General features: G+C 46.0%; 1 protein-coding gene across 23 annotated transcripts in view; it reads right to left on the bottom strand.

The window, feature by feature from the left end:
- Nucleotides 1–15,859, bottom strand: part of EPB41L3 (erythrocyte membrane protein band 4.1 like 3) — a 151,813-nt gene extending 135,954 nt beyond the window's left edge. For 22 of the 23 annotated variants that reach the window (XM_048289122.1, XM_048289128.1, XM_048289131.1 and 19 more), the window contains exon 1: nt 9,059–9,125. In XM_048289122.1, the coding sequence (XP_048145079.1) occupies nt 9,059–9,110 (52 nt within the window). In that variant the 5' untranslated portion in view covers nt 9,111–9,125. Of the gene's footprint in view, nt 1–9,058; nt 9,126–15,652 lie in introns of those variants that run through there. The other variant, XM_048289132.1, reaches the window with a different exon arrangement.
- Between the last annotated feature and the right edge of the window lie 667 nt (nt 15,860–16,526).

Below are 16,526 nucleotides of genomic sequence, written 5' to 3'. Positions count from 1 at the left end.
CATTGCCATGCTGGTTTAATTTCTTTTTATCCATGTGCTATTTTATAAAATAATTATTTTAGCTTCATGTGCACGTGTAAAACAGATGCAGTGTTTCATGTTGCCACTCCCATACTGACTGTAGTGGAAAAAGTCTCACTCTAGATAATCACAAGAGAAAGCAGTGCCTATCACAACTCCTCTTCTGTGTCCTTTATCCACACTGCAAGGGCATTTAAGAAAAGGAACTGGAGACTAATCTTTAAATTAAACACTAGATGGAGCCCACTTCCCAAGACTGAAAAATGAAAGCTCTCCTTGCAGCAAACTCCTACAGCCTATTGCAATATCTGGTTAATGCATAAACATGACAGGACTCAAACAGCTGCAAAGACTGTCCTTAATGCAAAAATATATACTGTCCATCAATTATATCTCTGCATAAAGGGACAGTCTTTAATACCAGGCAACTGCAAAGGAATTTTTACTCCTCTACAGATATATTAGTTTGGTGTACAACACCCACAATACTTGAAATAAATTAGGCACACGTGGACTTTTGTAATACCATATGACAAACATAACGCTGGGTTGAGAGAACTATGGCCAGGTCTGACATCACTTCATTTTGACAATAAACTGTACTGATTCCGACTATATGAAAATTTTGCACACATAAATTAAAATTAAATAGGAAGAATCCTTTTCCAGTTGGTTCGAATCAGCTCTAGCAAGAAGGCTCATTTGTGACGTTTGCTAAAATGCCGCCTCTCTCAAATGAAACATACCACACACTCAACTAGAGATAAGTGAGCTTTGGTGTTAAAAATAGGAATGCAACAACACCAAACCTCGGTACAACTATTCTGGTGAGAAAGGAAAAGAAAAATATAGAACCAAGTTGCCAAGATCCAAACTGAGCAGCCTCACGGATCCCGGATAACTCCATTTATCGCAGGCTCCACCACAAACAACTGCCAGTTCTGCAGTATTTTGGCCCCACTCTGGACTGGTCTCCCAATGCAAAGGGCAGGCAGAAATTGCAGGCAGACAACCCTTGGCCCTTCCTTAGCTTGTGAAAGGACATGCTTGCAGGAACAGCTGGAAGCCAAGCAGACAATAAAGTTGTGCAAAGCCTCAGACCCACTCCCCAGCAATGCAATTCTGCTGACAGCCAGGCTATCACTGATTGCTTTAACCTTTGCTCAGTCCAGGCCACTGCCTTCACCTCACTCTTTTTCTAACAAACCCACGGTAATAGCTTCATCAAGGTTAAGATAAGCACAAAGGCAGTTATCTTTACCACTGAAAACTACCTTTTGCTCACAAACAGTTATCCATCCTGCTCAAACAAAATTAACCACAGCAACCCAGCTTACCTTAGGGCATTTTATGAACTGGCTGGGAGGAGAGACAAAGGGAAGTTATTACCTACCACCAACACAGATCCTAATGGCTATTTCCAGAAGGGAAAATACAGTGTCTGTGATGATCAGTGGAAGTTTTCTTTTTCCCTAAAGGGCCCTACTCATTCCTTATTTCTGAGAAAGGCCTACATAGCACATTTTCTTTGTCCCACATCCTCATGGATGAAAGCTGGTCTTTGGGGTCTTGCAGGTTACTGTTGGGATGCTCTCAAACCAAGCAAAGCTCCTCAAACGTGAGACCTGCTGCTAGGAGATCGTGGCTGTGCTCACCATCACGCTGACAAGTGACCGCTCGACCCCACAAAGAGCACGCACAAGACGATGATCACATCTGTTTGTCAGAGCTGGGGCTTGTGAGCAAACATACTGCAGCCATAAAAGCAATGGGCTTTGCAGCTGTAGCAAGCACACAGCCAGCTCAAACATTAATACTTCAGTCTGTGAATATCCTGGTTCAGTCCTATTACATTATGTTTGCCTTCCAGTATATCTAAACTGGACATGTATCTGCTCCCAGATGGGAAGACTGATTGGTGTCTTGGTTTTGGGTTTTTTTTGGGTTTTTTTTGACAGTGGGTAAGCACCTAATAGCAAGCACCTAACATTTCCTTTACAACGAAATCTGAAAATAATTAGCAATTGTTTGACACTTGATCTAAAACCATCTGGGAGAACACACCCATGTACTTCCATGAGCTTCTGGTTCAATAAAACAGGGACTTTATTAGCAGGAAGTGTATCTCACCAACCACACAAATTAAGTGTCAGCAAAAGGAGGAGACAATTGAAATACCAGCTCCAGTTGTAGGTTTGACTAAATAGTAATGTTTAACTACTTCCTTATCACAGTCTTCCTATACAACTATAATTTAGGAACCTTTGCCACTGTAATTTTCCCTGCTTCATTTTCTTTACGGCTATGCTTTTATGTGTCAGAATAAATAGTTGTTCATCAGCACTATTATCCATGCAACAGCTGAAAATAACCAGCTATGTGAAAAAAACAGAGAAGAACAAATACAAAGGTTTTGCATAAGTATAAAAGAAATTAAAAGAAAAGGCAAATTACCCAGTGTGGTATCTGATGCTGGAGGGAAAGTGGACACAAAGCCACTACAGTTACACAAATGTAACTCTGAAAACAGACACTGTGCAGACACATGGAGCAGCATACCTACAAACAAGGTAAAGTTAAGCCTAAAATATAAAGCTTCCAGTTTCCCACAGCAATAATCCTGATGGCTTTCAGCCCCAGAACATGGAAGGGACAAAACTCTGGCCTTGCTGGGAGCTCACCCACTAAACCACATGCCATCGCAGCTGGGGCACGACTGACAAGAATGACAGCTCACTAAGTATGTGGGTGGAAGCAGATGGAATAGTGGTTAAAAAAGTGCAAAAATAAGCAAAAACTTTTTAAATCCCATTTGGAGCTACTAACTGTTGCTTTCCATATTCACCTGTATTGCCTCCAAACACAAAGGAGAAAAGTCAATCTGCAAGTTAAACTAATGCCCTTCCAGGAGAAACAAAAATCAAGCAAAAAACCAAAACCAGAAATATAACAGAAGAACTGAGATTGGGTAAACACTTAAGTTCATTCAATTGCACATTCACAAAGCATATCCCACTTACAGCGCATTTTGTACATTTTCTGTTTACTTTCAAGTGTTTGCCAGACTAACTCCAATGTTGCAAGCCATCTTCCTGAAAGCACAGAGACAAACACACTTGGAGGGTTGTGTAAACCATTAGCAGTGCTTTGGTCCTCTGACATATCCACACTCCTCTTTACAGATTCACCTCTTTCATCCTGCAAGGTTGTGTCAGTACCTTAACTGCTTCTTTCTTCTCTCCCTCTACAGAAGCACTGTTTAGGTTCACATAACCACCCATGAGCACCTACATCACCTTGGGGAGCTGGCTCACGTGCAGTCCGATCATCCCACAGATTTTCATCCACCTCCTATTTGCACTCCCACACAATTTTTGAAAGACTGCAAATAGCCACATATCAATCACTAAAAAAAAAAAAAACCAAAACCCACTAAACAAAAAACCCCTGAAAGACTGGAAATATTCTGCATGAAGAATTTACTTCTCCTGAAGTCTCCTCACACAAGGTAAGTGGTGTGTTAACCAATATAAACAAAAGTCAACTGATTATTTCCAAAATTTTAGAGACTAGTTATACAGCTACCATTGGCATAAAACAAACCGCATACAGCTTCTTCAGAAGCAGCAAGTGCCAGGTTTTAATTGCTTTGCTCAATTAAAAACCAAAAGCAATGAACGCTCACAGACAGCCCCAGACAGCCCTCCAGAATGAGCCTGCCCAGATGCTACATCCCTTTTCATCTTACAGCAGCCACCACCAGCTTGCTGTTACCACAACACCCTCCATGACCATGACACTTAATGATTCCAGCTTTACTCTTTTTCCCAGCATAAAAATCCCTCTAAATTCAAGTGGTTTTTAATGGATCACAAGATAATTCAGCTAGGAGGGACCCCACAAGGTCTCTGGTCCAGGCTTCTGCTCCGAGTAGGGCCAGCGGTGAGATCCAGCTCAGGGCTTTGTTCAGTCAGGTCCTGAAATCTCCCAAGGATGGAGACTGCACAGCCTCCCCAGGCAACCTGTGCCCCTATGCAGCTGTCTGTCCTCAGACAGAAAACATTTTACCCTTGTAACCAGTGTGAACTTCTCTCATTTCAACTGGTATCCACTGTCTCTTGGCCTTCCACCACTGAGATGAGCTTGGAATGATGTCACTCTTTTAGTGAAAAGAAATCACTCCTTATACTTTCAGCTCTGCTATTTATCTGTTTATGCAAAGTACACTTTGCTCTGTGATTTAGATTGCTGTTTCAGATTTTAACTTTGCTAACAGCATTTGCCAAAAATTCAAATATAACCAAATCAGAGTGAAAGTGAAAAACAAATCTAAGAATAAAACTTGGGTGGAAATGCTCACCCATGTGATCACATCAAACTTTCCCTGATGTGCCATGGTGATGGCAGCACTTCAGCACTCATTACTGCATTTCCAGATATCGAAGAAGCATCTCTTTATATAGGTGCAACATGAGAGCCAATTATTCATGTAGATTACAAAATAGGCCAAAAAAGCAAGATACATGCTGGAGCAAAGCTATGAGGAATGCACTCTGCTAGTTTTCAGACTCAAAGAGTTTTGAGCCGTGTGTCCATCACAGTAAATATGCATTGCTTCCTGGGCCCAGAAGCTATTACTTTTTCAGGCTCCTCAAGGTTCCTTAGCACATCAAAGGACAACAATCCACAGCAGCAGTCACCTTACAGACCTTACTGCTACTCAGTTACCAAATCACCCAGTACCAGTCATGCAGAAGGCTTCTTAACTGCTCTTCTAAGCCATGCAGCTGAGGAGTAAGAGACATAACCAGTGTTGGGGTCCCTCCCCCGCCGTGTAGCCCTGGGAGAGGGGCCCTGAGGGCACAGACACGGGGTTTCCCTGCCCCTGCTCAGCCTCGTTCCCATTGGTTGGTTTGTGTTCCCTGCGCGGGCAGAAGGACCCTTGGTCCCGTGACTGGGACAGTTCCTGGGCAGAGCTCCGGCCATGCGGCTGGAGAAATAAACATCTCTGAAACAGCTAGCAAGAATCTGTCTGTCCATAGATATTTCCTTTCCACGGGACTCCTGGTTTGATATATGCGTGTTGCAGGATCCCCACTTCAACAAATGGTGGAGATTTGAGAGCAGAACGATCCCCGATCCCTAAGCGACTGATTTGTGTGAGTAAACCCTGGAAACTTTGGATTCCTCTTCTTGGTTTTGCTTTGCTATTCCATATCTAAACTATGGAGGAACCGTGGGAAGACTCTTGGCTCTCAGAGCCGCATATGGACATTTATCTTAAACTTAAAATGATTCTTGAACAACGATTTGTAAATTTTAGCTTGATTCAAGCTCAAAAAGAACTGAAACACTTCCTGGCATGGTTGTTTAAGAACTTTTTCTATGTTTCTTGGGATTTAATTCTTACCAAGGGCTTTTGGAAAACCGTTTGGACACAGTTAATACTGGAGTCAAAATATATGCCGATGGAAGAATATTTTCGTGAATATTATTTAGTTACCGAGACTGTTGAGCAATGTCAGCTGTGTCCTGGCGAAGGGAATCCTGGCGCAGGGACCGTGCGGCCCAGGCCACGTGCGCAGAGCGCTCTGCGAGCAGCAGCGAGGCAGTTCCCGCGCGCGGGCGGAGCCACGCGAGCCGCAGTGTCGGTGGCGGAGCGGGGAGCGGCGGGACCCGGCGGTGCCTGCCCGGTCCTGCGCAGCGCGTGGTGGAGCGAGCCCCGTGAACGCCCGGCCGAGAGGGGCGGCACGCGGGCAGCGGCTGGCGGCGATGGCGGTGGAACGGAGCCGCGCCCAGCCGAGACGCGCGCTGGAGCGGGGCGCGGGGGAGTCGTCGCTCGGGGGCCCGGCCGAGACGTGGGTGCAGCGCCCGGCATCGGCAGCGAAGCTGCGACCAGAGGAGGCGACGCACGGAGAACTGAGCGGCGCGGCCCGGCCTGGCCCGCGCAGCCCCGAACGCGACCCCGGGAAGAGCGCGCAGGCACCAGCAGCCCCGACAATTCCAACACGGGAGCGACCAAAGGAGAGAGCAAAGACGCAGCGAGACAGAAAACAGCAGCCACTCGGAAAAAGGAAAAGATCGTAGTAACTAAGACCTTAGGGATAGTAAAATGGTATAATGTTAAGCAAAATTATGGTTTTATAACAAGGTGTGACAACCAGCAAGACATATTCGTGCATAGAACTGCTATTAAAAAGAATAACCCTGAAAAATGGATCCCAAGCTTGGGAGATGGAGAGGTGGTGGAATTTAATATTGTACTAGGGAGAAAAGGGTTACAAGCATCGCAGGTCACTGGGCCTGATGGTGTTTCTGTAAAAGGCAGTATATATGCAAAAAATCGTAGTCATGTTAGACAATATCTCCATTGTAAGCCCCCCCTACAGTCTCCCTTTCCTAATCCCACCTTTCCCTTTTACCCTATGTCCTATTACCCCCAGTGTATTCCCAATCCGTTTTTTCATCCATGGTTTCCCTCACAAAACCATGCTTTTGCCAATTGTGTCCCCAAAAATCCCTTTCCAATGCCGAGTGGGGGATGAAAAGGGGGAGGGAAGAAGTTAAACCCTCTCCTGCCTCAGTTTCCCCATAAAGCATGCTCAGAGAGTTCTGTCTCCCTTCTGTCAGCCCTAAGATGTTCCACAGAATCTGTTTGGACATTTAAAGACTCAGGAGGGTGGCTTGTTTTGTTTTGAAACTGTTCTTGTTATGTTTATCCAGTTGTTTTCATTCTCCTTTTATTAAAATAAAACGGGTGAGGTGTTGGGGTCCCTCCCCTGCCATGGAGCCCTGGGAGAGGGGCCCTGAGGGCACAGACACGGGGTTTCCCTGCCCCTGCTCAGCCTCGTTCCCATTGGTTGGTTTGTGTTCCCTGCGCGGGCAGAAGGACCCTTGGTCCGGTGACTGGAACAGTTCCTCGGCAGAGCCCCGGCCATGCGGCTGGAGAAATAAACATCTCTGAAACAGCTATCAAGAATCTGTCCATAGATATTTCCTTTCCACGGGACTCCTGGTTTGATATATGCGTGTTGCAGGATCCCCACTGCAACAAACCAGAACTAAGAGAGAAGGTAAATGCAGCAGTGCAACACATGTTCATGCTGCCTGAAAGGTCATATGATATGTGATTAATGCCATTATCCTCCAGGACTCTGGAAATTGCCCTGAGCAACAGCTTTCCGGCATAAGCTATGGATCAATAAAAAGGATTAAGCAACAGTACTTCAGAAATGCTCGAAAGCAAAATACCAGGTTTTATCTCAAATTTTCTCTAAATCTGTCCCTGATAAGAAACTCCTAAGTTTGAGGTCCATCTTTTGGTCTCCGGCTCTTTACACTAGCGCAAGAACGCAGGTGACACAAACTGTGCACACTCAAGAGACTGGAAAAGGAGGAGGAGAGGGAAAGAGAGCCAGTGTCAACCTTCCCCCTCCCCCCTGAAGGGGTGTGTACAGCTAAACCCAGCCACAATCTGTCAGCAAGTAGCCAGAGCCAGCCCTACGCTCACTCCCACACCTTACCGAGGATAGGGCCATCACCACACCAGGAACGCTCGCATCATTCTGGGAGAGGACAGACAGCCAACCCCACTCCCAAATCACATTTGTCTTGTCCCTCGAAACTTAAGGCTGTGCATAAACGAGGTTGTCACCACACAAGTGAGAGGTGAAGCAAGTTGTTTTCCCTAATTAAACCTATTAGTAGTAACGAGTCACTCCTGCTAGGTCTAAATAGCTCAGAGATAAATCCCAGGCTGCTAAGCTGCCAACCACCTCCCATCAGTGCTCAGAGGCAGCTTTTGTACTCCTCCAGACAACACTGGGTAAATACTACCACCTCCAACCATGCTCCTGGAGCAGATCTCCAAGTTGATAAATTCAAAGCAAATGTTTTCTGTGCAGCTGTCCAGTCACCTTTATTGACAATAAAGCCCAAAACGCCAAAACCTCCTCCTCGGGGAGCAACAGCAGATACACCAGATGAATATTCTGCAGGTTAGGTGCCTGCACACAAGGAAAGAGTATGACCATGACAAAGCTTTGTGCTTTTTTATTTTTAAAAAAAGAAACCTCACTAGAGACTACTTGGGATGGAAGACCTTTTCATGGAAAATTCGTTCACAATATTTAATGCAAACACACCATCAACACATCATCTCTTAAAAGTTCACACCACAGGCAACATCAGTATTAGGAGCAGTAAGGAGAATGACACAGTGCTTTTCTAAAAAATCCATCCAATGAATTAATCATCTTCTGTCTGAACTATTTGCAGAAACAACTGAATAAGCCAGAAAAGAAAAATTAAAATGTTCTAAGCTGTTGCTTCACAGTATGTCTTACAGAAAAGTAATTTTAAAATTATTACAAAGGCAATAACACTCAATCTCATAACATGACACTATTTCAAATTAATCCAGTGCATGTTAATTCCTTCACCTTTGCCAGTGATAAAACAGAATAAGAAAAAAAAAAAAAAAACCACTCCATCAAAAATAAGTTGAAATTCAGTAAGCTTTGCCTGTTGCTTTGACAAAACCAACACTGCAAACATGGCCTTAGCTTTCATCAAGCACAACTTCCAATACATAACATTCATCTTCTTTCTCCCAAGTAAGCTTTCACTTACTCCCAAGTAAGTGAAACTCATTTTGCAGACTCACCAAGATTATCCATATTCCAGGAGGCAGCCGTTCATCGTTTGCGAAGTCCATGGTTTCAGCACAGTCATAGCCATCAGTAGGAGAATGAAAGGAAAAAGAAGAAAAAAAAAAAAAACCTCTTGAGATTCAAAACACAACACCACTGCTTTCTGTAAAAGCAAAAAACCCCCAAAAGTTTCAGGTAACTCATTAAATGGACTTAACAGAAACAACCCCCCCACCCTCCAATTTACTGTAAAAAGAAATAAAACCCCCCACAATATCAATGTTAATAAAAGAATAATAATTACAGTCTAATAAAGATCTGTCAAGACTGACCTCATAAGGAACATTTTGTGAGGGGGGAAAATGTATATTTAAGAAAAAACAAACCTTCTACTGCACCTCCCCCATCAGGCAGTAACAGGTGTGCAATATCACACATAGGAAAAGGTATATTATTTTCTCTTATTCTGCTGACATTTTAAAATCCTTGAAGAGGAGAGGTAACATTTGGCAAGGAAGTAAGGCAAAGCCACCACAGCAACTGCTCAGCTTCAGAATCCTCAGTCAAGGATGGGGGATTGGTAATTTATTCTTTGCAATTAAGGGGGCCTGCAGCTTGCCCCACAGCTGAACATCTACACTCTGTCACACATCTGCAAGCCGTCAAGAACACCCAAGCTGAAATAATTGTTTTTTTCAATTTGGACTTTGAACAGTGTCTGAGTGACCAAACCCAGTGTGTGTCACTTCTCTCCTACTAATAAAAACCCAAGAAAGAATTTTACAGCTTTCCCAGGCTCAGCATTGATTTCTTTTGGCAACTGTTCCAAAACAGTCGACCAATTTAGCGTTTGGGTTTGTTTTTTTTTTTTGCTCTTCTGTTTGGTTGGGGTTTTTTCATTATTATTCCTTTGGAGAGGAAATGCTTCAAAGAGATCGGTACAAAATGCCAATTGCTGTGGGTTAACCTAAACAAACTGCATGTGTGTATGTAAGGGCAGACAAAGGCATGCTCTTCTTTTGACTAGAGAAATCAATTGCATGTGCAAGTTCAGGAAGTGCACAAGGTCCTGAGCACAGACAAGAAGGCGAGGAGAGTGCTGAAGCCTGCGACAAAAGGAAAGGAGGCAGTGAAGGAAATGCTGTCATCATCTCCCAGCAGCTCCGTGACCATCAGATTGACCACCAGGCCAAGGCTGACAAGATGCCAAAAGGCCAGAGGCCATTGCAAAGTCGCTTCCAACAGATTGGGATATATCTTCTCAGTTCACGTGTTTCGACCATCCAAATTCTCCAAACCAACTGTTCTCAGGAACAGTCATCCTCACAACTCAGTGCTCTTCTGCTGGGTCACAGCAAAGGGGCCTGAGGCCAGAGCAGCATTTTCGCCTCCAGAAATCTCAAGGCAACTCAGGAGAGCAGTGAGCCACCAGCACAGCCCCTGGTGTGGTTCCTACTTGATCCCTGCAGAAATCATGCCATATGAAGGCAAATTTATCTGTTAGAGTCAAAAAAGAAAAGTAAACTGTCACAAGCAACTAATTTGCAGCTCCCCCCCACCCCATGGATAATGGCTTATGAGTTAGCTCCTCCTCAGCCTTCACGGCCCATTAATAAGACAGCATGAAAGGCTGCAGAAAAAGGAAGATGACTGCTCACATATTTACCACTTTGCTAGAAAACAACTTTTTTTTTTTGGTTGCTGTTTTTGTAGGAGTGTTTTTACAGTAGGAGCCTTTCCAGTACCTTCATGTGAAGAATATTGGAGAGGAAAGGGAAAAGAGATTGCAAAAGATTTGCCTTCATTTCTGATTTCTCTTGTCAGTCTTGTGGACCCCAGTCCTTCCCCAGAGCTGCAACCATGCACCATTACTGTCAGTGTGACTGTAGTTACAGATTGCCCTCAAGATATTACCTGTCTTTTACCTCTGCCAGGGAAGCTGAGATTCCTGGGAGAACATTTTTACTGGAGCAGATATGACTTCAAGGTACTCCCAAGGACTGCAAAGGCCAATGAGTCACCTGACTGAACATGGGACTTCATATTACTGAAAGTGAGATTTTGATGGTGGCATGGAGCAAGCTTAACATTAATGTTATCAGGATATGAGAGGTCACATGAAAGCAGATGTTGAGTAGGCGGGAATGGCGGGAAACGTGGCGTGCAAAAACACAAGGAAAGAACAAAACAAAAATGTATGGATGACTCAGAACTGGCAGAATTCACGCAGGAGAGCTGCTGAACTGGTTTATTTAGAATGGGGAGGGGACAGGAGAGCAGCATGTCCATTGACAATACTGCAGATACATTTCTGAGTGAAAACAAGAGGTGGTTGTTGAAGTTTGACACGTTATAAGGGGCAGCTTTCCATCATCAGCTCAGAAGGTTTGTGGGGGAAAAGAAAATATCACGATATGCTGTAATGGGATGGATGAACCAATGAGATGTAAATTGCCTTGAGCATTGCAGCAGCATCCACTGCCTACACTACATGCCAATTTCTTGGGTCAGGGTGAGAAGAGATACATAAGAGCAAAACCACAGGGACATTCTGCATTTCCTCTGTTCCTCTTCACATACTATTTTTGCATGACGCTGGTTATGAAACTGAAAACGTTGGTTCGGCTTCAGGCAGCAATTTTAGGGTCAATTGCTTCTTCACCAGACACTGAAATCACAATTTGTCAAGCATCAAATTAACTGTGAATGTTTTAGGGGACAGTGAACTTGAGTTATGCATTATTATTGAGTCCCCTTCCTCAAAAGCCTGTCTTGTAATCCCTCTTGATATGGCAGGAGTCTTTTTTTTTTGCTAGAATCACACTTTAAGATGAACTCTGCAATTACACTACTTTCTCTTTGCTCCATCAAGTCATTCCTGACTGTTATGCACTCTTGAGAGTACAGATCTCAAGTGGTGGAATATACTTTCAAAACCATGTGAAGCATTTTATCCATTTATCACAAGAGTACATCAATATAGGTTTTCCAGCTGAAAGCATTTGACAGTTTCCTGAAAACTTTTATAGTTCAGCTTGGACTCATTCCTAACCCACAGACAGGGTAAAAGACTCATCTGGCACACCACAAAATAAGTAAGCAGTAAAGCCTTAATGAAGTTAGCTGTCCAACAAAGCCCCAAAAACCAGGGGTACGCATATTTCCCTAATTCTGACAGTACTATGCAGAACAACTACAAGCCTTGGTGCTGCAACTGATATCACTCTGTATCCAGCTGAATCAAACTGGTGTTCAAACAGCATTGCAGCCAATGCCCCAGCAGGCTAGGAAAGATGGACACTGGTGGAAATTGGAAAGCCATTGCTGGGAATGATGCCAGATTTGGATTTATTGTGTCACCTCCAGTAGCAATTCTAGGTCAGAATCAAACTTTTAAATTTTACTCTTCTATGCAAACGTTCAACAGTGGATATGAGAAACATATTCTTTAAAATGGAAAAAAAAACAAGTCCAGCAATGTTCTGCAAGTTCTATAGATCTTCAGTTAATTTAAATGAGAAGTAATATTTCATATCCTGATGGGATGCTCATAAAACTTTCGGACATACATGGGTTAAGATGAAAAAAAGATTAAATCAGCAGTGCCATGAAGATTTTACATTTAAGTGATACATGACAAAGTTGAATTTGGTTTGTTGGGCCTCCATTTCAGGTCTACCTCACCAGTCTGCTATCTTACCATTGAGGTGCTTGTGAAAGTTTACCACACCACGAGCCATGAGCTACACAGCAGAAAATTCCCACTTGCCTTCAGTAAAGCAAAGGCAGCATTAAATGTCAGCAGCATCAAAATTTCCCCTTTACCCCTGAAATACAAAGCCCAAGTGCTATTTGAGTGTCACCAAACACAAGCTGTGCTAAGTCCTCAGAAGGTGAGAAACATCAGGTCTTAGCAAGGTTTCCCAGGTTCACCCGAGAACACGCCTGTGGAAAAGCTGTACACCTGTATGCAAATAAACACATACATAAACATTGCATATGTATGTAAACACAAATGCAACATGCATATGTATAAATGATGTATAATTGATATAAAGTGGCTCATCACCCAGCAGGTGGCACTCATATCCTGAGCTCCCTAGCACTGCTCTACAGGAGGCACCATCTTCCTGAGAGGTAAGGACACCATGGGCACAGAATCACTCACCACCCTTTTGCAAGTCCAGCATCCGGGCCAAAATCCCATTTAGCTTACTGGCCAGGCACCCCCTCCATTAATTCCCTCAACAGCTGCAAGACTCCCCTTTGACTGCTGCTGATTCTCAAGTGCTCTTGCAGCCTTTCCAGAGGAGCAGCATTTTGGGGACTGAAAGGGTCCTGGAATATTTTCCATATAGAAGCATCACATTATGATGTCAAGAACAATGCAAATAAATGTAAAGCTTCCTTCAGACTTCACCACTTCTTTTCTCCATTTAACACACCCAACCAGATTTCAGTTAGCCCTACTAATAATTTGGGCTTTTGAAGATCTTATGAATGAGCAAATCAGAACTGGCAGAGGAAATGCTGTTTTCCTTTGATTAAAATTAAAGACTTGTTTTCACCCAAGACTTAAGTGTCACCATTGCACGTACATTCTTAATACACCTCCTTCTTCATCTGAGTGGTGCTTCAACTTCAGCTGAGTGGGTTTGTTTTTAAAAAAAATATTTTCCTTTCCAATTCAATATTCCACCCATCTCCCTTCCCTCTTAAAAAAAATAAATAAAATCAGTTTAGAAGCATCAATTTGAAAACATCAGCTCTTCGTGGAGCAGTGCTGTTCTCCGTTAAGAGAATGCTTCGTGTCAGATTGAAAGATACCTTTCCAAGGTCATTTCATGTTCCAATGGGTTTGTTATGAAGTTGTGGAATGGCAGATAAGGTTGCATGAGATAGTAAAGTGCCTTCCTAAGCTAGTTCTGGGCAGTAATGTGCAACCAATATTTGAGCAAGGGACTTCAAGAAACTTCATATGCTGAAATAAATGCTGCTGCAGGAAGGACAGGAGTAGTACTGAGGTAGTGATAATTTGTTTCCCAATTGAAAAAGAAGCCAAAGAAAAGGCCATTTTCTGGACAAATTTGTGCGAACTGCACACGTTTGTGGACTTGGCAAACATTGGGTGCTTCTAGGAACATTAGGGAGTATCTCTTCAGCAAGTTAAAATACTCAACCCTGTGTAATAATGAAGATTTGATGTTAAAAACTGGTCAATTCAGAATCAATAGGGATGCCTTCAAGTTACAAGAACAAGGATACAAGAGTAGCTCTCTATTAAGTACCAGGACTGATAATTTGCAAGGTTAGAAAAGGGAGGGGGAAATAAAAGTGCATATCTAAGAACAGTTCTTTGAAAATGTTGTAGTTGCAAGTGTGAGGGATGATGATCCAGTATTTTTAGACTGCTTCTAACAGATCCCAAAAATGGAGGAAACCATATAACAGTATCCTCTTAGCAAGCTTTTAATACTGCCTGAGCCTATCCCAAACTCTGAAAGAAGGTAAGCATCTGGCAGCACACTGAATTGCGTGCCACCATTTCAGCCATCATACTAGGGACTAAATCCTTCCCTGGAAATAACAGAGGAACAAACATGCAAACTCCAGAGAGAAGGGGGGAAAAAGATCCTCCTCACAAATGGTTAGCTGCATCTTAACGTGGTTTAAAGCTTGACCAAGGATCACCCGTTTGGAATACAAAAATGCAAGTATTTGGCATCGAAACAGCCCTAGCAAAAGGGCTGGGGAGCCTGACAGGATGTTTTTTCAAGTCCCAAATGAGCATTTTGGGGGTCCAACAGCCTGACAAGAAAAAAATTAGAAAAATGGCCACCCAGCACTGAACTATGCACAAAATGCAGAGTTTCGGCGCTTCCAGTTCTGCATTGCACCCTGCGCTCCCAGCCCCCCGCATTCCCACAGGCTCCCGAACGCCCCCGGCTCCCCCATGGCGCTGTCCACTGCCGGGGAGCGGGGGGGCTACAGTCCCTCGGCGCTATCTGCAACCACCCCCAGGGCTCCATTACTACTACTTTTAATTTTCCTGCTACTATCACTTTTCTAATGAATTGCTGTTACTACAGAAATGTAGATGTCGCCAGCTGAGCAGTTCGGGTTTTTTTTTTAAACATCCGAAAAGGTAGAGAAAAGGGGGAGGGGAGGTGGGGAACACCTCATTAATCTCCACTATCAAACATTTTTAACGCTAAAGCCACACCGACCCCGCCGCCCGCAAAACCTTGCGGCTTCATCAGGACTGGCCCCAAGCCCCAAAAAGGAGCTTCAGCGCCCCATCAGCAGCGGCTGGGCTTACCAGCGGATGCTCCGCTGGCCGCGCTCCGGCTTGCGCAGCACGGCCCCTCCGCGCCCCCGCAACCCACCCCCGCCGCGCACCGCCCGTAACTTTGCGGGCGCCGCCGCGTCCCAGCGCCCAGGCGGATCTTCCGCGGGAGATGCTGCGTTCCGCGGAGGGCAGAAAGGCGGGAAGGGCAGCTGAGGGACAGGGTCCGGCAAGAGCCGTACCCCGCCTGCGGCACTCCCGCACCGCACCGCCTGGCGCCGCGCATCCCGCGCCGCACCGCGGGCAGCAAGTCCGCCCCGACACCGGAGCGGGGGCAAACCCTGCCCGGGGACCCCCGAAACGACCCACGGCGGGGACGAGTGGGGTCACGGGACAGCCCGTACAGCCAAAAGGAAAAACGCGGAGAGGGGAATGGAAAGAGGCGAAGAGACGCCCCCGCGCCGCAGCCCTGCCGCCCCAGCCCTCCCTCCCCGCGCAGCGGCGCGGAGCGATGCGCAGCGGCAGCGCGCCCCGCGGGGGCAGCGCACGCCCCTCGGCCCTCCCCGCTGACCTCAAGCCAAGGACAGCTCGGCGGTCCCGCTGCGCATCGCGACCCGCGGGCCCCGCTGAACGCAGCCAGGCCAGGGCGGCAGCAAGGGCGGCCGGGGAAGCGAGGGGAGCGGGGGCTCCTCACCTGAGCCTGTCCCGGGAGGTGCTCTCTGCCGCCGCCGCGGGAGGGACGCGGTTCCTGCCTCTCTCCACAAAGAAGGCTGGCGCGGACAGCCCCGGCCCGGCGAAGTTACGTGCCGTCGCGGAGCCGGGCTCCCACCTGCAGCGCCCGTCAGAGTCCGGCAGCCGGCACGGCACGGCTCGGCACCGCACGGCACAGCTCGGCACGGCTCGGCACCGCACGGCTCGGCCCGCCCCCCTCCTCCCCATTGGAGCCGCCGCCGCCCCGCCTCCGCCCGCCCGCCCGCCCGGAGCGCCCGCGGGGGCGGCGGTGGGCAGCGAGCTCCGGGACCCTCTTGCCCGCGGAGCTGGCGGCCGGGGCAGGTGAGGAGCTGTGCGAGGCATCAGCTCCTCTTGCCACCCCGCCACGGCCCTTGGTTTGTGGGGGGTTTTTTTGGCTGGTTTTTTTTTTATTTTCTGGGGGAAAAAGGAAAATACTAAAAGCGAGTCTGTGAGGTTACTTTATGCCATTGTTTCGTGTTGTTAGGCTTACGAGGAGCCTGTTGCCTCAGCAGGCGCTGAGAGGCTTTGGTGGAGGCACTGCTACACGGTCCGAACCATCTAAACATGGTCACTAATGCCCCGAGCAGGCAGCGGCAGCTCAGGCAGGATGTCACAGGGTGAGTACTCCGTGACAGATCCAGGGAAACCACAAACTTCTGTGCAACAGCCAGAGGATAGGGCCGGTTGGGCTTCCCGAGCACTTCCTGAGCAATGCTGACTGCAAAAAACCTGAGCACCTCATTCTTTCATTGCTGCTTCCCTCAACAGCAATGAAATGAAATCCCGCAGCAATTTCAGGCTTTTTTGTGTTTTGTTTTTCTATCTAAATTATTGGT

This window comes from Corvus hawaiiensis, chromosome 30 (assembly GCF_020740725.1).
Source record: "Corvus hawaiiensis isolate bCorHaw1 chromosome 30, bCorHaw1.pri.cur, whole genome shotgun sequence".
Lineage (NCBI taxonomy): Eukaryota > Metazoa > Chordata > Aves > Passeriformes > Corvidae > Corvus > Corvus hawaiiensis.
Note: the sequence above shows the minus strand (reverse complement) of the source record. Positions and strands in the feature narration are given on the sequence as shown.